Raw genomic sequence first — 22,758 nt, forward strand, 5'->3', positions numbered from 1 at the left:
GATTTAGCCATCAACTCTTTTTTTTCCCCTTTATTTGGTTTATCTATAAGTATCTAGGCTGGATATCTCAGATTGCCTGTGTTAGAATTACCTTTCTTTTGAACACCACTGCCACCCTCAGAAATATTTTGCACACTCAAGTGTGAGAAAGGATCTCACTATGATTTCATTTCTATTAATCCTTTCAAATCTGGACTAGTGGGCTTCCCAGCTGGCACTAGTGGTAAAGAACCTGCCAGCTAATGCAGGAGAGATGTATGGGTTCGATCCTTGGGTCGGGAAGATCCCCTGGAGGAGGACATGGGAACCCACTCTAGGATTCTTGCCTGGAGAATCCCATAGACAGAGTAGCCTGGAGGGCTACAGTCCATAGGGTTTCAAAGAGTTGGACATGACTGAAGCAACTTAGCATGCATGCAGGTATGTGGTCCCCAAATCAGAGGCAGCAACACCATCACCTAAAAAGTTATTATAAATGCAAATTCCTGGGTCCCACCCAAGTTGTGGGTCTTCTAGAAGGCCAGGCATAGTTTTCATTACTCTAATTCAAGTCCTTAGTTTGGGAAGAATGGGGTAACTTTGATAGGTTTTCTTTGGGGATAAACAAATGCAGCTCTGCTTGGTTCTTAAAACATCTCTGCTTAACCCTACTTCCCCAATTCTTTCGCTTTACTTTTCATTTTTCTTTTCTTGACCCTGACCTCTCCAGGGAGGAAGATGGCTTTTAATCTCTCAGAGAATGAGTTGGACCTGAAAAGTATTGGAGAGCTGTCAGAAAACCCCTTGCTTACAAGACTGAATAGTATAAGAGCAAAGGGAAGACTGAGTTTTGTAACACCCACGGAAAATCAAAGTGATACACAATTCCTGACATTTGAACACACTACAAAAGCTCAGGAGAGGACGAGAAAACGACAGCAGCCTATAAAACTGGAGCCTTTGGTAAGGCTGAAAACCAGCATGTTAGCCACTTTTAGCTAGAAGTTGCAGAGTTGCTTTGGGGGAATGGCAATAATTTCTAGACTCTTAATTAACAAAGAAGGAATGAAAACTTGAAAGTTAGGACTTGTTTAAGAGCATGTAAACATAATTATTTATTTTTAAAAATGTTGAGTTCTAAAAGAACTGTTTGAGGTGGTGGGATGCTGTGATGAAAAAGTTCTGTAGCACATAAATCCTTTCTAGCATTATGTGCAATAAGGATACTTAACCATGTCGGTTGTAAGACTATTTTAGGTACTCGGGTACCATTTCATACTAGAAACTTCAGTAAGAGTAATATGTATAATTGTATTATTTTATTATTTTCAAGCAAATGCCTAGTGTCCTGAAAAATTTTGTGCATGTCTGAAAAATAATTTTAAGAATCCACATCTTTGGCAGAACTGAGGCTATCACTTCTCTTATTTTTGCTAGACTGATAGGTGGAAATTACATCACATTGTTGTTGTGGTTTGCATCTTATTAATAAAGTTAACAAACCATGTAAAAATATGTATTTTATATAAAACATTATGTAAAAGTTATGTAAAATTGTTTGACCATGGAGAAAGGATAAATATCCGATTGCTGTTAATGACAGTTACCATAGAAAAGAGAGTCAGAGATTGGAGAATTGAGAGAAGGAAAAGTGTAAAAGAAGAGTGGGAGGCAGTATATATGTGGTGGACACTGAGTGTATTTTTATTCATTCAGTGGAACGCATCTTACTTATTTCATGGATTCTGTTCATAACAATTTTTCACTTTAAAATTAAGTTGTTTGCTTTTTTCCTATCAGCTTTTGAGGTTTTAAAAAACATATGCATATATATGTATATGTTTAACTGTATATATATATGTAATGGACATTAACCCTTATTCCATTGCTTCTCAAATTTAAGTACGAATTCATGCAGGAGGTAGACATTCTTGCAGATCCATAGTGCTGATTTCATTACTTTTATTTTAATGTTACTTTATGTAAAAAAAGATTAACCTAGGAAAAAAGTCACTGCAGATGGTGACTACAGCCATGAAATTAAAAGATGCTTGCTCTTTGGAAGAAAACCTATAACCAACCTAGACAGCATATTAAAAAGCAGAGACGTTACTTTGCCAATAAAGGTTCATCTAGTCAAAGCTATGATTTTTCCAGTGGTCATGTATAGATGTGAGAGTTGGACTATAAAGAAAGCTGAGGACCAAAGAATTGATGCTTTTGCAGAAAACTCTTGAGACTCCCTTAAACAGCAAGGAGATCAAACCAGTCAATCCTAAAGGAAATCAGTCCTGAATATTCATTGGAAGGACTGATGCTGAAGCTGAAACTCCACTACTTTGACCACCTGATGTGAAGTACTGACTCATTTTAAAAGACCCTGATGCTGGGAAAGATTGAAGGCAGGAGAAGCGGACAACAGAGGGTGAGATGGTTGGATGACATCATTGACTCTATGGTCATGAATTTGAGCAAGCTCCGGGAGTTGGTGATGGACAGGGAAGCTTGGCGTGCTGCAGTCCATGGAGTAGCAACGAGTCAGACATGACTGAGCGGCTGAATTGAACTGAAGGAATTAATTCAAATATTTAAGAAGAAAATAAACAGCTTAAATACAAAGAAAGCTATACAACCAATTGCAATTTAGATTAACAAAAACTACGAAGTAACAGATGCTCTTGTCCTTGAACTTCCATTTGCAAGGTGGGTAGGGTACTGCCTGTAGCTGCTCCCTTCTCCAGAGAGCAGTGTGCCTGTACTATGTGTAGTGGGGAGTATCTGGGCCTCCCTACTATTTTTTCCCCATGAACTTTGTATGACTTTTAATGTGACTTTCCCATCTACTTTTACACTTATTTCTCTCTGATGGATTTACTTCACTTGGCAAAAGTGTATAATGAACCTTTGATGATTAAAGTAAGCTCCATTTGATATCAATGTGATAAATTCATATATGTTGAATATTTACTCGATACCTGCTATCATCCAGTCTCTGAGTCATGCTCTGGGGAAACAGCAATGAACAAGGCAGACAAGATTCCATTTGGCATTCTAATGATCCTAAGTAAGTAAACTGAGCAATGTCATCTAATGATGGTTACTGTAAAGAAAATAATATCGGGAACCTAGTTAAGACAAACCACAGGCTTCTTTAGATTGGGTGATGTCACCGGAATGAATCCTAGAGGAGATGTCATCTGATTGAGTCCCAGGCTTTATCACCTGCCAGACTGAATGGACAAGCCTTCAGAGATGCCAGTCCCCAATTTTGGAACCCCAAAATGCATTTCTTCCCAGGAACAAATTCCACTTGATCATAGTGTATGCTCCTTTTAAGGTATTGCTGAATTCTGTTTGCTATTTTATTGATTTCTGCATCTATGTTTGTCAGCAGTATTGGCTTGCAGTTTTCTTTTCTCGGTATTATCCTTGTCCACTTTCGGGGTTGATTTCCTTTAGGATTGATTCAAGGGACTCTCAAGAGTCTTCTCCAGCACCACAATTCAAAAGCATCGATTCTTCAGTGCTCAGCCTTCTTTATGGTCCAGCGCTCACATCTGTACATGACTACTACAAAATATAACAGAGAGACTAAAGATCTAAATAAATGAAGAATGATGCTGTGTGGTTTAGAAGAAATATTTTTAAGATGTCAGTTCTCCCCAATTGACCTATAAATTCAGCATAATTCCAATCACAGTCCATGTAATATTTTTTTTTGGTAGAAATTGACAAGCTGATTCTAACATTCATAGAGAAATGCAAAGGACTTAGAACAAGCAAAACAACATTGAAAAAGAACTAACACTCTTGATTTCAACACTTCCTATAAAACTACAATAACGAAGACATTATACTATTGGTGTCAAGAAAGACAAATAGACTGATATGCATAGACAGTGTATGCAAATAGATTATGCATAGGTTGGCATGCTTTATATTACCCCATATATCTTATGTGTTGCTTTTTTTCCCTTCAGTTTTCTTTCTGTCTGCCATTCTGATTGGGTGACTCCCATTATTCTGTCTTCCAGATCACTTTTTCACTCTTCTTCGTTGTTTAGTCTGCTATTTATTGCTTCTAGATTGGTTTTTATCTCACCAATTGAGCTGTCTAATTTTGATTGGTTCTTCCTTACACTTTCTAGTTCCTTGTTTCAGTGATCTGCATTTCCATCAGTCGTCTTTCTCAATTTCTTCAGCATTTTTATTATCTTCTTTTTGAACTTGGGGTCTAATAGTGTGGTGAAGTCTATTTCATTATTTGTTCTTTCATGAAATTTCTCTTGTTCTTTTAACTGAGAATGGGTCCTCCGCTTTTTCATTTCACTTAAACTTTCTCTGTCTCTGTGAATTTAGGAGAAGCAGTTATCTAGTTGGTGTTTGAAGGAGTGTCCCCATGTAGACTGTATTTTTGTGTAGTGACTGGCTTGGCCTGAATGCCAGCCACATCTATCCTGAGTGTGTTTGCTGTTATCCCTTGGTAGTAGCTGTGATGGTAGACATTGTGGTCTCCAGAGCTAGTGCTGGATGTTGGGTGAGGTCTCTATTTTTCTCCATGGCTGTCACTGCCCTGTTGGGGAGGGGTCTGTTCTCTAGTTATGGGAGTAGAAACCCTGAAGGTTGGGTTTAATCAGGATCCATTGCCCTTGAGTATATGAAATAAAATTTGTATTTTATGGCAAGACAAGAAGAATTGAAACATAAAAAATTCTCTGCTCTTTGTCCTTCTCTCTCCTTGCACAGTGCTTTGTGTATCTGCAATGTGCATCAACTAGACCTCTCTCAGAGGCAGGAATACCTGTTCAACCATAAAAAGCAACATCTCCCAGAATCAACAAGACAGCTCCTTGAATGATAATATTCCTTCTTGATCTCATACTTGGTCACATGACCCACCATGGCCATACTTGGACCTGGATCATGTAAACTGCCAATATGTCATTTGATGTACATCTAATGTACATCTCTGTCTCAGAAACACTTATATAACTATGCCTTGACTTCTAACAAGTAGAAGAATTCTCAGAGCTTTCTGAGGTTCTCTGTCTGTGTTGTAATCCTCAAATATGTCTTGAATAAAACTTTCCATTTCTTCATTAACCAACTGATTAATTTTTCATCAACATGTGGATGCCCTGCCCCACAGGAGGTGACTGTTAAAGCAAGTGAGGCCCATATGGTCACAGTGAACCTGTGGATGGCGCATGCAGGCAGCCATGGTTCCACCCAGAAGCAGCCCATGATCTTGCCTCTCTGTGTGTTTGTCCCACATCTACTGTTGGTATGAAGCTGGGGCCAGGGTGCTGGTGGCTGCAGGAATCTAAGTGGTTTTGCTGCCACCTGGGACCTGGGCTGCCTGTTTGCTGACCTGTCCCAGAACTGTCCTCCCCAGATCCAGCTCCAAACTTCAGTGTAAAGTGGGCAGGGCCAGAGTTCTGCTGCCAGAAATAAGCAAAACCTGTATATTCCTGCCTCTGGCATGTCTACCAGGGACTCGGAGCCTAGCTGCTGTGCATTTCTGTGGCCCCACTTAGTGTGCACGCTGACAAAGTCCACAAGGACCAGACCTGCTCCTGCCCTGTGTGTGCAGGCAAAGGGATCCAAGGTTTGATCAGGATCACATGCTAGGCCTTCCAGTCTATCTCTCTACAGGTAGATGGAGTCCTCTCCCAGAGTGTGTCTGTCCAAGACTTGGCACTTTGCCTTGGTGAGCCTGTTATGGTGTGTACTTGGAACTGGGGAGTGTGGTATGGCAGCAGTGACTAGCAGTGGTCTCTGTCTGCCCTGACAGTAAGTCAGCACACCCACACTCTTCCCAATTCGAATTAGCCTTCTCCAGGCTCTCTATCTGCCCTAGTGGACCTCGCAGAAGGCCAGGGGGTTTCCGGGGGTGAGGGTCTGACCTCGTGGAACTTCTCTCCTTTATGGATCCCTCCCGGGGTGCCAGTTCTGTCCAGCATGCCATTCCCACCCCCTCCTCTTTCTACCCCTTTACCTGGAGATCTTTCTTGCAGCTTTGGTTGTGTAGATCTTCTGCAAGTTTCCAACTGGTTTTCTGTGAGACTCGTTCCACCTGTAGCTGGATTTTTGATGTGTTTTTGGGGAGGTGAGCTCCATGCCCTTCTACTCCACCATCTTGATCCCCCTCCAGCATTTTGTTTTTAGAAGCCCCAAAGTGGAAACAACCACAATGTCCATCAAGAGATGAATGAATAAATTGTGGTGCTTCCTACTTAGCCTAAAAAAAATGAACTATGGATGAAACAACATAGAGGAATCTCAGCATAATTAATTATACTGAAAGATGGTTGGGCAAAAAATACATACTATTTTATTGCATTTACATAAAAGTCTGGAAAAATGAAAATTAATGTATAATGATGCAAAACAGATCAGTATTTGCCTAGGGAGGAGTATTGTAAAGGAACCTGAGAAGGCTCATGTTTGAGTTCTGTTTCATATATATAATTGGGTTGGCCAAAAACACGAAAAAACTAGAACATATATATAATATGACTTTCAAATTATGTCAACACATCAGTTTGGACACTTTAAATATGTACAGCTTGTGTGTGTGTTTGTGTGTTACTTGCTCAGTTGTGTCTGACTTTTTGCAACCCCATGGGCTGTAACTTGCCAGGCTCCTCTGTCCATGGAACTCTCCAGGCATGAATACTGGAGTGGATTGCCATTTCCTTCTCCAAAGTACAGCTTAATGTATGTCTATTATATCTCAGGAAAGCTGTTACAATAATTTAAACTGTTAAAAAAATTCACATTTCCCTGATTGTCTTATAATAATTTTGTTTGCAAAGTCCTTGTTAAAATTTAGATCAGAATAAGATCTATGCACTAACTGGTTGATATTTTTCTTCTAACTGGTTGATATTTCTCTTAAGTCTCTTGATTTATAAGTTCTCCATCAACTCTTTTATTTTTTCCTGGGAAAAATATTTTATTGATAAAATTTGGTTATTTTTCTATATAGTCCCACAGTCTAGTTTTGTTGATTGCATCCCCACCATGGTAGCTAACCTATTTCTCTGGTTCTTATATTTCCAAATGTTGGTATTTATGTCTAGAGTCTTGAGTTTGATTTTCTGTGGCTGAATACTTCCATACCAAGTGCAGTGTTCTTTGACTAAACTGGCATATAGAATCTGGTTGCCTCTCTTTTTTTTTTCTTCCAGTTTTATTGAGATATAATAGACATAAAGTACTCTATAAGTTAGACATCAACAACATAGTAATTTGGCTTACATACATCATGAGATGTTTACCATGATAAGTTTAGTGAAGAGCCATCATTTCATATAGATACAAAATTTAAGAAAAAAATTTTTTCTTATAATGAGAACCCTTAGGACTCTTTTAACAACTTTCATATGTATGGCACCTATCATCTTGCACATTACATCCATAGTACTTATTTATCTTATAACTGGAATTTTGTTGTATTTTATACACAATTTTTAAAGGTTACACTCCATTTACAATTATTAAAAAATATTGGCCCTATTTCTGATTTTGTGAAATATATTCTTACAGCCTACCTTATACCCAGTCGTTTATATCTCCCACTCCCCAGCCTCTGCGGTGCCCCTTCAGCCCCACTGATAGCTACTAGTTCTCTGTATCTATGAGTCTGCTCCTTTTTTGTTATATTCACTGGTTTGTTGTATTTTTGGATTCCACATGTAAGTGATATCATGCAGTATTTGTCTTTCTGTATGACTTAATTCACTTAGCATTGCTGCTAAGTCGCTTCAGTTGTGTCCGACTCTGTGTGACCCCATAGACGGCAGCCCATCAGGATCCCCCATCCCTGGGATTCTCCAGGCAAGAACACTGGAGTGGGTTGCCATTTCCTTCTCCAATGCATGAAAGTGACAAGTGAAAGTGAAGCTGCTCAGTCATGTCCGACTCTTCACAACCCCATGGACTGCAGCCTTACCAGGCTCCTTTGTCCATGGGATTTTCCGGGCAAGAGTACTGGAGTGGGTTGCCATTGCCTTCTCCTCACTTAGCATAATACCCTCCAAGTTCATCCATGTTGCTGCAAATGGCAAAATTCTACTGTTTTCAATGGCTGAGTAAAATACTCCACGGTGTGTGTGTGTGTGTATGTATTGATGGGTTCTTAGGTTGCTTCCATATCCTGGCTATTGTAAATAAAGCCTCAGTGAACATAGGGTGCATATATCTTTTTGAATTACTATTTTAATTTCTTCAGATAAATACCCAGGAGTGGAATTGCTGGGTCATATGGTAGTTCTTTTTTGAATTTTTTAAAGAATCTCCGTACTGTTTTCCATAGAGGCTGTACCAGTTTACATTCCCACCAGCAGTTTTCCCCTTTTCTCTTCATTTCAGCAACGCTTGTTATTTGTTGTCTCTTTGACAACCGTCATTCTGACAGGTGTGAGGTGATATCTCACTATGGTTTGGATTTGCACCGTCCTAATGATTAATGATACTTAGCATCTATTCATGAGCCTGTGGGTCATCTGTACTTCCTCTTTGGAAATAAGTCTATTCAGATTCTCTGCCCATTTGAAAAATCAGGTTGTCTGGTTTTGTGATGGTCATCAACCAGTTATGGCTATAGAAAGTGAACAGTGACTTTTGGGTAAGGTGGGAGGAATGTATGATCCTTCCCACAGTAGCTGTTGTAGTGAATGGTAGGGGGTTTGTATTGAACAATTAGTGAGTATGTCATTTCATGCTTTTGCACTCTTTCTGTCATAACATCACACTTAGAAGTATTCATTGGTGTTTAAAAGGCAGAATTAATGGAAACTAAGTAGAAAAGGCTTACTCATGCAGCAGGCCATGGACAGGCTGGTGGTAGCTGCTATAATGATTGTGGCCTAGATAGGAAGTAGTCCTGGAAGGTGACCAATTTCTAACAGAGCCAGAACCCAAAGGTAGTTAAGAATAAGACCAGTTCACATTAATTTTTGAGAGATTAACATGTCTCTTTATTTCCCAAAGCCAGTACTAAAAGTCCACCAAGATCATAAGATGCCTGATTACATATATGAACAGAACCGAAACCGGTTAATCACTTCTGGTGTCCTAAAACCTCCAAGAAGTCCTGAAGAAAAAACTTCTACCAAATCTCTTGTTCAGTTTCTTGAGCATGGAGAGGCTGTGAAAAAGAAAACACAGGTATAGTATTAAAGTGCTTCACTGAGTCTTTCAATTTTAGTTCTTACATTGGTAACCTGAGTTATCATGAGTTAACCTTTTAACTCATAATGATAGTGGCAAAGTCTTTTTCTATTAGGTTATATAATGGATTTGGGAAACATAACTCCCAGTTCTTCCTGTTTAAGGGAAATTTGTCAAGTAGAGGTTAATACAACATTGTAAGTCAACTGTGCATGTATGTTCAGCCACTTAAGTCATATCTGACTCTTTGCAACCTCAAGGACTGTATCCAGCCAGGCTCTCCTCTCCATGGGGTTTCCCAGGCAAGAACAGGATAAAATCATAAAGGAAAACTTTCAGTCTGTACACTGTCTTCTGATGTTCTCTAGAAGACATGTTAAAAGAAGATATAATACTGTTTTGAATGTTATTATAACTTTTATGAAATTTTCATCATTATTCCCCCAAAGCTTTGAAGACCTTGGTGAAGGGCAATAAAATAGAAACTGAATCAGCTGGAGAAACAACTTTTATAATTGATGAGAGTTATAGAGTGGGGAAGGAACAAGTGAATAGTAGGTCTGGGGCAAAATCACTAGAGCATGGCTTTACATGAATACATGTAGATATTTAACAAGAACAACAAAAAACAGAAATGGGAGAAAATATGGAGGACACACTTGCAATAAAAATACCAATAGAGCCAAGAATTCTCTGAGCTTGTTATTGAGAGGATCTTTCAGTGCTAGCTGTCTCTTTCAGGCTTTAGGCTGGATCGCTAGGAATGAAGAGTTGAGGACAAGTGTGTCCTTGAGAATTATAGAATCTGGAGGTGAGAAATAGACAAGTAAACACTTAAGCCTAGTAGATGTGTGATAAGAGCTCTCACTGATCATTTAAAGAACAAAATAATGGAAAACTGAACAGAATGGATGCTTATATCTGGTGGCCAGAATGACCATTGGTGGAAGAAAAACTATCCTAAGGAATTGCACTGAACTCAGAGGAATGTGTGAAAAGTTAGCAAGGCAGATAAGATGGGACAACTCTGGACTTGAAAGCCAGCTAGAAGAAGGCTCACCCACGGGTTTGGTTGAGATCATCTTGAGAGAATATCATATAATAAACTGCATGAACTTGTGTGTGTGTGTGTGTGTGTGTGTGTGTGTGTGTGGTCAGTCGCTCAGTCGCTGACTCTTTGTGACCCCATGGACTGTAGCCCACCAGGCTCTTCTGCCCATGGAATTCTCCAAGCAAGAATACTGGAGTGGGTTGCCATTCCCTCCTCCAGGGGATCTTCCTGATTCAGGGATCAAACCCAGATCTCTTGCATTTCTTGCATTGGCAAGTGAAATCTTTACATGAAATTGTATAACTTTGATTTCTGGAAATTAGAGAAAATGAGATATTTTAAGTGGGGCTGAGAAAGGTTGTTAATTCATTTGATATAAAGTAGGTTAAATTTTAAAAAGAGAGAGATTATGCACACTATTATATATAGGGAGTAAAAAAAGCAAGGTCCTACTGTATAGCACAGGGAACTACATTCGATATCCTGTGATAAACCATAATGGGAAAGAATATGAAAAAGAATATATATATGTTTGACTGAGGGCTTCCCTGATGGCACTAGTGATAAAGAACCTGCCTTCCACTGCACGAGATATAAGAGATTCAGGTTCAATCCCTGGGTGGGGAAGGTCCCCTGGAGGAGGTCATGGCAACCCACTCCAGTATTCTTGCCTGGAGAAACCCATGGACAGAGGAGCCTGGCGGGCTATATTCCATAGGGTCACAAAGAGTCAGATACAGCTGAAGAGATCTAGCATGCACACACATATGCATAACTGAATCACTTAGCTGTCCAGTAGAAGTTAATACAATGTTGTAAATCAGCTGTGCATGCATGCTTAGCCACTTAAGTTGTGTCTGACTCTGCAACCCCACGGACTGTAGCTGGCCAGGCTCCCCTGTCCATGGGATTTCCCAGGCAAGAATACTGGAGTGAGTTGCCATTTCCTTCTCCAGGGGATCTTCCCAACCCAGGGATTGAACCTGCATCTCCTGCATTGGCAGGCAGATTCTTTACCCCTGAGCCACCATGGAAGCCCCCCAGATCAACTCCAAAAACAATTTTTTTTTAATTAAAAAAATTAAAAAGAGATTTTGTGCACATCTGGAATGAAGGAAGCAACTGAAAAGGAATACGTCACGGGTTATGTTTGATTGTAACTGCAACTAAGTGAAGAATTCAGTAAAGAGAGTTTGAAGGGAAATGTGGAAAAAAGGGGATATTTCATTTAAAAGAAGGATATTTATTTTGAAAAATATTTATTTTCCTGGGTATTGATTTCTCAGAATGAGTTTAGAATGGATATGTAACAATGAGGATTTCCTGGGAGATGAAGGAAGGAAAGAAGGAAGGAAGGGAGGGAGGGAATAAATGAGGAAGGAGGGAGGGAGGGAGGAAAGTTAAAGGGTTTGCTTCTGGTAATTAAGGAAGATTGATTATCAGTTGGAGAAGGAAATGGCAACCCACTCCAATATGCTTGCCTGGAAAATTCGATGGACAGAGGAACTTGGCAGGCTATAGTCCATGGGATCACAAAGAGTCAGCCACGACTAAGCACATGAGCACATTATCAGTTGGACTGGGCATCCATCATAGAAGAGTAAGATAGTTCTTCTACATTTTATTTCCCTCCCCCAACCCCTGCAAAATCCAAACTTGGGTGACTGTTTAAATTGAATGACATCTTCACACTGAGTTACATAATTAGAAATCAAATGTAACTATGTAGGCCTATTGTTGAAGAAATCTTTCACTTAGAATGCAGTATACTTTTTAAGGAATATAATAAAAACATTTCCTGTTAAAGTATTAGCACTCTTGTCTCAAAAAAGTTGATCACAGCTCACGTTGAAACATTAGGACAAAGCAATGTGTGTTTTCTCTGGTTCTGGCATCCAGTTTGGTCTCTTCTTTTGCATAAGAAAACAGTGCCTTTGCTACTATCCTTGGTCAGTAAGTGAAAGAAGCACGTTTTATCTTTTGAGTTCAAAGAAGTATTTCCTTTAGCTCTGAACTTTCCAGAATTCTCTTCTGAAACTCCTACTCAGTGGGGTATTTAATCAGAAATGGGGAATAATGACCTCTATGAATACACTTCTTTTGGAGAGGTTGTCCCAGAGGGCTTATGGTAGTAACTCTCCTGTGCAAATGGCAGCTTCTACTAACTATGCTAATACACAATAAAAATGTCATTTATATGTGAACCTCAATTGTTCATCAAAGCGGGTCTGCAGTGGTGAGTCTTTTATCTTAAAGCCAGTCAGTCCTGTCAGAGAGACAAAGGGCGACTGTTGGAGTTGATGTCAGTTCAGTTCAGTCGCTCAGTCGTGTCCGACTCTTTGTGACCCCATGAACCGCAGCACGCCAGGCCTCCCTGTCCATCATCAACTCCCGGAGTTCACTCAGACTCATGTCCATGGAGTCAGTGATGCCATCCAGCCATCTCATCCTTGGTCATCCCCTTCTCCTCCTGCCTTCAATCCCTCCCAGCATCAGAGTCTTTTCCAATGAGTCAACTCTTCACATGAGGTGGCCAAAGTACTGGAGTTTCAGCTTTAGCATCATTCCTTCCAAAGAAATCCCAGGGCTGATCTCCTTCAGAATGGACTGGTTGGATCTCCTTGCAGTCCAAGGGACTCTCAAGAGTCTTCTCCAACAACACACTTCAAAAGCATCAATTCTTTGGCGCTCAGCCTTCTTCACAGTCCAACTCTCACATCCATACATGACCACTGGAAAAACCATAGCCTTGACTAGACAGACCATAGTCGGCAAAGTAATGTCTCTGCTTTTGAATATACTATCTAGGTTGGTCATAACTTTTCTTCCAAGGAGTAAGCGTCTTTTAATTTCATGGCTGCAGTCACCATCTGCAGTGATTTTGGAGCCCCCCAAAATAAAGTCTGACACTGTTTCCACTGTTTCCCCATCTATTTCCCATGAAGTGATGGGACCGGATGCCATGATCTTCGTTTTCTGAATGTTGAGCTTTAGGCCAACTTTTCACTCTCTACTTTCACTTTCATCAAGAGGCTTTTTAGCTCCTCTTCACTTTCTGCCATAAGGGTGGTGTCATCTGCATATCTGAGGTTATTGATATTTCTCCCGGCAATCTTGATTCCAGCTTATGTTTCTTTCAGCCCAGCGTTTCTCATGATGTACTCTGCATATAAGTTAAATAAGTTGATGTCACATTCCCTCAAACACAGTCATCAACCTCCTCCTCAGGAAGAGAGGATTTGTGACGCTGTCCCAAAGGGGCAGGAGCAAAGGAGCTGGGGTGGTACTGAAGGCAGACAGTGGGACCCAGGAATTGGAGCAAAGCTCAACAGTATGAGTCTTGTGGGCTACCGTCCATGGTGTCGCAGAGTCAGACATAACTGAGCGTTATGCAGGCACTCAAGTATGTGAACGTGCTGGGGCTTGGCCTTGGGGCTCCACTTGTGGTCAAGGACCAGCAGCATGGCATTTCTTGGGAGCAAGTGAGAAATGCAGAATCTCAGGCTCTGGCCCCCGACCCCCGCGGCCGTCCCCTCCCTCCCCCGCCCACGCCGACCCCCGCCCAGCGGCCGCCCCCCTGACCACCCCCCCAACCCACCCCACCCCACCCCACCCCACCCCCGCCGCCCCACCCCGCCACTGGCTGGCAAATCTGCATTTGAACAGAAAGCCCCGGGGAAATTCTCCAGCACACTGACCTGTGAGAAGCACTGACTCCAGAAAAGCAACTGTAAGTTAGCTATATATCTCCTTCTCTAAGGCTATGACGTATTGATTCCCAATGTACCCAATCCTTCACAGTCACTAAAAAATAGTTTCTCATGAGTTGTGATGACAGTGGTCCAAGATGTCACTCACAGGAAAACATCATGGTCGTCAGAAGGAAGAGGATGTTGAAGGGAAAGCCCATACTCAGGGGAGACGCAGAGCAGCTGGGCAAGGGGAGTGCTGCTGCTGCTGCTGCTGCTGCTGCTGCTGCTGCTGCTGCTGCTGCTGCTGCTGCTGCTGCTGCTGCTGCTGCTGCTGCTGCTGCTGCTGCTGCTGCTGCTGCTGCTGCTGAAGTCGCTTCAGTCGTGTCCGACTCTGTGTGACCCCATAGACAGCAGCCCAGCAGGTTCCCCTGTCCCTGGGATTCTTCAGGCAAAAACACTGAAGTGGGGTGCCATCGCCTTCTCCGAAGGTGGAGTGCTGGGCTCCCATGAATACCAGGAAGCTGGGAGCATTTTGATGTGAGAAACACTGAAAAGGGAAGGGGAGAAGGCAATGGGAGTCGTCGCGGGGGCGGTTTGTGAGAGGAGGACAGATATCTGGGTAGGGGTACTGACAGGGATCTATCACTGCCAAATGATAATTCGAAATTTTTCAGTTAAAAAATGCTTGCCTTTAAGCCCTAGACATAGGCAGTGTGGTAATTAGTCCTGGAGGTTAATAGTTGTCATTTATATATGTAGTTGCCCCCACCCCACCCCACCCCCAAAGCTCGTGTTTTTTACTTGGGTTTTATTTTTTAATTTATTTTTAAAATAATTTTGTTTATTTACTTATTGGCTGTACTGGGTCTCCGTTGCCACTCGGGCTTTTCTCTAGTTGTGGCAAGCAGGGGCTACTCTTTGTTGCGGTGGCTTCTTGCCGTGGAGCACAGGCGCTAGGGTGTGCTGGCTTCGGTGGTTGGGGCACATGGGCTCAGTAGTTGCGGTTCCTGGGCTCTAGAGCACAGGCCCAATAGTTGTGTCTATCAAGGTTCTTTGCTCTGCTACAGTGTGGAACCTTCCTGGACCAGGTACCGAACCCCACCCGTGTCTCCTGCGTTGGCAGGCAGTTTCTTTACGCCTGAGCCACCAGGGAAGCCCCTATTTCTTAAGTTAATTTTTATTGGAATATGGTTGCAAAGCAGAAACAGAAACACAGATATAAGAGAACAAATGTATGGACACCGAGAGATGAAGAGGGAAGTGGGATAAATTGGGAGATTGGGATTGACATATATACACTTGATACTATGTATAAAAAACTCACTTTTTGAAAAATTGGCTTTGTTTAGACCCAGAGGCCCTCTGCTGACTCGTTGTCTCCCTCTCCTGCTAAACTGTCACGTACCAGCATTGGAAGAAGAGGCCTCTATGAGGCTAGTTCCTTAACTTACCCTAAGTACTATTTCCATGACCGAGAAGAAGTCATTAAAGCCAACATTGGAGATCCCTTGCAGATCGCTAAAATAATCCGTGAAAATGAACACATCGGATTTCTTTATATGATCTCTGCAGTGCCAAGATCTTCCATTGAATACGATACATATAATCTGAAGTGAGTTCTCTTTTATGAAGCAATTTATTTAGCAGTAAAAATTACAAATAAGGTTGCAAGTGTTATCCATAATCAATTGGGTATTAATGATTTACAGGATAAATTATAATTTTGGTTATCATCCAATGACAAATGAATCTTAATCACAACAGTTTTACTTACTTTGCCCATTTATCTTATAGACTTTTTATGGAGTGGTATACTGCTGTGCTTCTTATATGTTATATTAATATAATACCATTTTCTTTAATCAGTATTACAAACAATTTTGATATTTTGTGATTATTGAGAAAAGAAGAGGGCATGCATTAAAAAATGGATGATACATGATTTTTTTTTACTTGTCATTTCAGCTTTCCTTAATCGAGTAGAAATAAAGTTTTTTAAAGTAAAATGAATGATAATTTCAGGTATTTATTTAGATCAATAGTACACACACACTCACATATACTCTCTATTGTTACTAAACACACATTTGTTGTTGAAATAATTTGAAGAGTCACCCAAATGTGAGTCTCTGGACTCATTTAAAGTTGAGCACAAGAGGCATATAGGACTTAGAGGTGATGCCAGCCTTCCTCTATGGTTGTTTGCATGCGTGTGTGCTAAGTCGTTTCAGTCGTGTCTGATTCTTTGTGGCCCTATACACTGTAGCCCTCCAGGCTCCTCTGTCCATGGGATTCTCCAGGCAGGAATACTGGAGTGGGTTGCCATGCCCTCCTCCAGGGAATCTTCCCACCTAGGGATCGAGCCCACATCTCTTATGTCTCCTGCATGGGAAGGCAGGTTCTTTACCACTAGCGCCATCTGGGAAGCCCATGGTTGTTTAGTTGGAATGAATACAGTTGTTGAGATGGTCTTTCCTTGAAGGTGATTGTAGTTGAGCTTTGCCACCAAACTCTTTGAGCTGCCTTCCCCAGTCTCTGCTGAACAGGAAGCTAAAAATTTCTTTTAGGAGTTCTCTTCTTCCTTACTCAGCACTGTAGTTTCTTTTTTTGCTGTTTAGGTGTGTTTTGTTTGTTTGGGGGGGTTTTTTGGCCACACCCCATGACGTATGGGATCCTAGTTTCCCCACCAATGTTGTTTCAGTTTCTGCTATACAGCAGCATGAATCAGCTACGTGTATACATGTGCTTTTCTTAAAATAAGAGGCATACTTGTTTTCTCAAGATGGCAGAATTAACATACAATGGAATATAAAGCCATTTCATGTTAAAAAAAAATCCCTTTAATAGTATTGTTATTCCGCCAGTATCTTACTATTTTTTTTCTAGTTTTTTGTAAGTTTTTGGAGAAGAGGTTATGAATCTTAAACAGTGACTCATAAAAAAACAGTTCATTTGTTAATTTTTACAAATACTTCTTGAGTAATATGTGAAATGCTTTCATAGTTTCCTCTTTTTTTTCTGTTTATTTATTATTTATTTTACTTTACAATATTGTATTGGTTTTGCCATACATTGACATGAATCCGCCACGAGTGTACATGAGTTCCCAAACATGAACCCCCCTCCCACTTCCCTCCCCACCCCATCCTTCTGGGTCATCCCAGTGCACCAGCCCTGAGCACCCTGTATCATGCATCGAACCTAGACTGGCAATTTGTTTCAGATATGATAATACACGTTTCAATGCCATTCATCCATATCATCCCACCCTTGCCCTCTCCCACAGAGTCCAAAAGGCTGTTCTATACATCTGTGTCTCTTTTTTTTTAATTTTAATTTTTACTTTATTTTACTTTACAATACTGTATTGGTTTTGCCATACATTGACATGAATCCGCCACGAGTGTACATGAGTTCCCAAACATGAACCCCCCTCCCACCTCCCACCCCATATCATCTCTCTGGAACATCCCCGGACACCAGCCCCAAGCATCCTGTATCCTGCATCAAACATAGACTGGTGATTCATTACTTACATGATAGTATACATGTTTCAATGCCATTCTCCCAAATCATCCCACCCTCTCCCTCTCCCTCAGAGTCCAAAAGTCCGCTCTACACATCTATGTCTCTTTTGCTGTCTCACATACAGGGTTATCGTTACCATCTTTCTAAATTCCATAATATGCATTAGTATACTGTATTGGTGTTTTTCTTTCTCGCTTACTTCACTCTGTATAATAGGGTCCAGTTTCATCCATCTCATGAGAACTGATTCAAATGTATTTTTTTTAATGGCTGAGTAATACTCCATTGTGTATATGTACCACAGCTTTCTTATCCATTCGTCTGCTGACAGACGTCTAGGTTGCTTCCATGTCCTGGCTATTATAAACAGTGCTGCGATGAACATTGGGGTACACGTGTCTCTTTCAATTCTGGTTTCCTTGGTGTGTATGCCCAGCAGTGGTGTTGCTGGGTCGTATGGAAGTTCTATTTCCAGTTTTTTAAGGAATCCCACACTATTCTCCATAGTGGCTGTACTAGTTTGCATTCTCATCAACGGTGTAGGATGGTTCCCTTTTCTCCACACCCTCTCCAGCATTTATTGCTTATAGACTTTGGGATCGCAGCCATTCTGACTGGTGTGAAGTGGTACCTCATTGTGGTTTTGATTTGCATTTCTCTAATAATGAGTGGTGTTGAGCATCTTTTCATGTTTGTTAGCCATCTGTATGTCTTCTTTGGAGAAATGTCTGTTTAGTTCTTTGGCCCACTCTTTGATTGGGTCTTTTATTTTTCTGGAATTGAGCTGCAGGAGTTGCTTGTATATTTTTGAGATTAGTTGTTTGTCAGTTGCTTCGTTTGCTATTATTTTCTCCCATTCTGAAGGCTGTCTTTTCACCTTGCTTATAGTTTCCTTTGTTGTGCAGAAGCTTTTAACTTTAATTAGGTCCCATTTATTTATTTTTGCTCTTATTTCCAGTATTCTGGAAGGTGGGTCATAGAGGATCCTGCTGTGGTTTATGTCGGAGAGTGTTTTGCCTATGTTTTCCTCTAGGAGTTTAGTAGTTTCTGGTCTTACATTTAGATCTTTAATCCATTTTGAGTTTATTTTTGTGTATGGTGTTAGAAAGTGTTCTAGTTTCATTCTTTTACAAGTGGCTGACCAGTTTTCCCAGCACCACTTGTTAGAGATTGTCTTTTCTCCATTGTATATTCTTGCCTCCTTTGTCGAAGATAAGGTGTTCATAGGTGTGTGGATTTATCTCTGGGCTTTTTATTTTGTTCCATTGATCTATATTTCTGTCTTTGTGCCAGTACCATACTGTCTTGATGACTGTGGCTTTGTAGTAGAGCCTGAAATCAGGCAGGTTGATTCCTGACTTCGTTGCTAACCAAGACTTCTTGGGTTTCTGGATGGTCGACATCCACTGGGAGGGTCACAGCCAGAGATCAGCTCCCCAGAAGAGACACAATTTCCTCTTTTTAAAAAAATATCCAATAATCCAGACATCAAGGAGTGCCATTTGTGATTAATTGCCCGTTATGAGAGGAGTCAGATCAGATTTTGCCAAACATAAAATTGATTCTTATCTGTTTACTGGCAGAAGATGAAGTATTGAAGATGAATATGGAAACATTTTTTTTAATGTGATTCAGGAAATTAATTGCCTTTCTGGGCTAATGAACTTTTACTAAGAGAATTGAATTGATGCTTTATACTTTTCTGGACTCATTTAAGAAGATATTGTTCTAATCACAGTTTGTCATTTTATCATGTTTTAGGTTGGATGTTAAATTTTCCTCCCAGCCTGAACTCCAAATATTATCAACCTTATGAGTAAGGATGATTATTTGGATGCTATGTAGTAGAAAGCAGCTAAATTGGAAGTTAAAAGTAGTAAATACTGGATCAATGAGATAAGGACATGTTATATCAACTGCCTTTTAAAAGTAATATGATAAAATATAATATCTTCAGATAATTTTTTAAGTTTAGTAAAATACATTAAATGTGTGGTTCTACAACATTAATTTCTACCACAGTCCCTTTAAGTGAGAAAAATAGTTATATTTATCAAGTTTATTCTAAAGAATCAACCTAGTAGAATATGTTAGGCATAACAATTTTGTCAAGAATAAGCTTTTGTAAATATGTTGGAATATTGCCCTGGTGGGACTTCCCTGGTAGCTCAGTTGGTAAAGAATCCGCCTGCAATGCAGGAGACCCTGGTTCAATTCCTGGGTCAGGAAGATCCTCTGGAAAAGGATAGGCTACCCACTTCAGTATTCTTGGGCTTCCCTTGTGGCTCAGCTGATAAAGAATCTGCCTTCAATGCAGGAGACCTGGGTTTGATCCCTGGGTTGGGAAGATCCCTGAAGAAGGAAATGGCTATCCACTCCAGTATTCTGGCCTGGAGAATTCCATGGACTGTATACAGACATGCTGTAGATTATCTTATCCAGCAAGAGGGCATAATGGTGACTCTGTTCAGGTCCAGGGAAAGGAAACTAGGTTTAGAGGAAACTAGGTTAAATCAGAAACTAGAGAGGGTGAAAGGCATAGAGAACACAGATCAAGACAAAGTAATTCCATTTTGTTAGGACTTTGACCTTGAACAAGAGAGATTGTAATCGAGAAGTAGCCATGAGGTACGGAGGAATGGCTGTTGGTTATATACCCATTTTGTGAGAGGACACTAAGTGGAACCATCACATTTTCATGTCATAAAAAGTGATGATTTATTGGTGTTTACTACATTCCAAGCAAAGTGTATATATATATATATTATATATATATATAATATATATATTTTAATCCTCACAATAATGTGAAATAAATGTATTTATTACCTCTCTTTTACAGATAAGACATAAAATGGTTAATTAACTTGCCCCAGATTGTACAATAAGTAAATGACAGTCTGGCTGACTTTGGAATGCATACTCTTAATTTCTCTGCTCTACTGCCTCTCAAAATGAAACTCTTAGGAGTCCATGAGACTGAGAATTTGCTTCAAAGAATAATGGAAGGCATGGAAACATTTTCTATAATTTCCAAATCTAGCACAATAATCTGTTCTCAGATAAACCTATTGAATTTTTCCAGAACAAATGCAAAATAATGCTTTCTTCTCAGTAGAAAATTGATGAAGAGAGGTGGAACTGAGATACCAACTAGGAATCACTGGAAGTTGTATTCTCATAGCAAAAAAAAAAAAACCCCAAACAAAGATATGTCATACCATTACTGAGACACCTGTACAAAGTTATGCTCAGAGAGGAAATGGAATAAGTTAAATAAGATAAACACAGTGTTCAAAAAAGAAAAGATTAGCAATTAGGCAACATAATTAGGATAACTCAAATTGGATTTATGAACCACAGTAATTTTCCTGTCCTTTTTAAAAAATATCTCGTTAGTATGAAAATGTTATCAAATGAGTCAGTAGCACTGAGAAAGCTATATCAACACCTTACTGAAAGATATCCACCCTGCCCCTAAAGAGTTTGAACTTTCAAAGGCATGCGCAAGAACAAAATGTGAAACCAAATTCCATTTTTAGATTACCATCTGATCAAGAAGCTCAAGAAGCTAGGAATGCAAGAATTCAAATTTCAGGGACTTCCCTGGCAGTCCACTGGTTATGACCTCTGCTTCCACTGCAGGAGGTACAGGTTCAGTCTCTGGTCTAGGAACTAAGATTCCTGCATGCCACTTTGTGAAACCAAAAAAAAAAAAAATTACAAAGTTAATATCTAATGTCAGAAAGACTTTCTTTTGCAGAATTGCAATTTTACCAGTCTGTGTGGAAATTATTTATTCTATTTGGAACCAGAAAAGCAAAGGAAATCAATCAATAATACCATTAGCTCCACATATTACATAACAGAGATGACCACAGCCAAGGACATTATTAAAATTTTACTGCATATTGATGACTGTGCAGACATTAATAACTATTAGATAACAGCTCTACAATCCCTGTAATGAAATATTTGGAAGAAGTTTGTTCTTAGAGAGGAAAGCTACTGATGTCGAAATATCCAAAGAAAATGAGATATTATGGAAATACTTCTTTAAAATACATTTTCCATGTAGAGTTTATTCTGATAATTCTGAGATTAAGATGCATAATACATTATTTTATTCACAAAGGAACTTCCATCTGTAAATGTTTCTCTGCAGTTATGAATTCCAAATTAAATAATATTATCAAAATTGTAACTATAATAAAATCCAAGTCACCACCTGACCTTTTGTTTTTACACCTTTTACAAAGGCATAGAAACAGAATACCATTATTTGTTGTTTCAGACTTAAGTGCATAGGTGATCCCAAGGCAGAATTTTGTTAAGAATTGGAACATATTTTGCAAATGATTCAACTTTATGGATTTAGTAAAAGTCAGTTTTTAGTTTCACAGCTGGGTTACTTAACTGACATTTGAGTACCTGAATGAACTTTATAAAAAATTATTAAAGGTTCCTATAAACTTATTAACACATACTGACAAAGATTAGGAATTCACAGCAAAAATTCAACTTTGGAAAGGTAAAATTTCAAATGGCTCTCTAGTGATTTTTTTAAGTCATTAAGAATTTAAACTTAAGTAAAAGTTATGAAGTCAAACAGAGTAACATCTATGTCTGAGAGACAGCTTCACCATTGTTTCTGAAATACTTCATGTGGAAATGCTTGACTGGGTTTTAAGTCATTTTGTAATAAGAAATTTCAACATGGCAATCATCAAATAAAGAAAAGAAAAAGCTGTTAGAATTAAAGAATGGTGGTACCTTTGGCCGGAGAAGGTGATGGCACCCACTCCAGTACTCTTGCCTGGAAAATCCCATGGACAGAGAAGCCTGGTGGGCTGCAGTCCATGGGGATGCGAAGAGTCGGACACGACTGAACAACTTCCCTTTCACTTTTCACTTTCATGCATTGGAGAAGGAAATGGCAACCCACTCCAGTGTTCTTGCCTGGAAAATCCCAGGGACGGGGGAGCCTGGTGGGCTGCCGTCTATGGGGTTGCACAGAGTCGGACACGACTGAAGCGACTTAGCAGCAGCAGCAGTGGCAGGTAGCTTTGGCACATAATTTCAAAAGAACAGGTGATCCAAATTCTTATCAGTGGAGAAGGGAGTTTCTATTCATTGGAGACAGAGCAATACCATCACCTGCCACTTGCTATCTCCCATTTCTATAAGCAGTATTCCTTAGCAGTGGTGATTTTTAAGAATTTGAACTGACTACCCATCATGTCTTGATTAAAAATGCAATATCTACTTCAAAAAAGCTATGGTCACAGGTGCAGTTGTTTATGAGCTAAGACTTTATCTGGACTTTTCATA

General features: G+C 40.0%; 1 protein-coding gene across 1 annotated transcript in view; it reads left to right on the forward strand.

The window, feature by feature from the left end:
- Positions 1–717: 717 nt before the first annotated feature.
- DNAH6 (dynein axonemal heavy chain 6) overlaps positions 718–22,758 on the forward strand; it is a 284,532-nt gene continuing 262,491 nt past the window's right edge. Inside the window, exons 1-3 of the mRNA XM_068975806.1 lie at positions 718–942; positions 8,977–9,153; positions 15,249–15,511. Coding sequence (XP_068831907.1) covers positions 718–942; positions 8,977–9,153; positions 15,249–15,511 — 665 coding nt within the window. The remainder of the gene's footprint in view (positions 943–8,976; positions 9,154–15,248; positions 15,512–22,758) is intronic.

This window comes from Capricornis sumatraensis, chromosome 1 (assembly GCF_032405125.1).
Source record: "Capricornis sumatraensis isolate serow.1 chromosome 1, serow.2, whole genome shotgun sequence".
Classification (NCBI taxonomy): domain Eukaryota; kingdom Metazoa; phylum Chordata; class Mammalia; order Artiodactyla; family Bovidae; genus Capricornis; species Capricornis sumatraensis.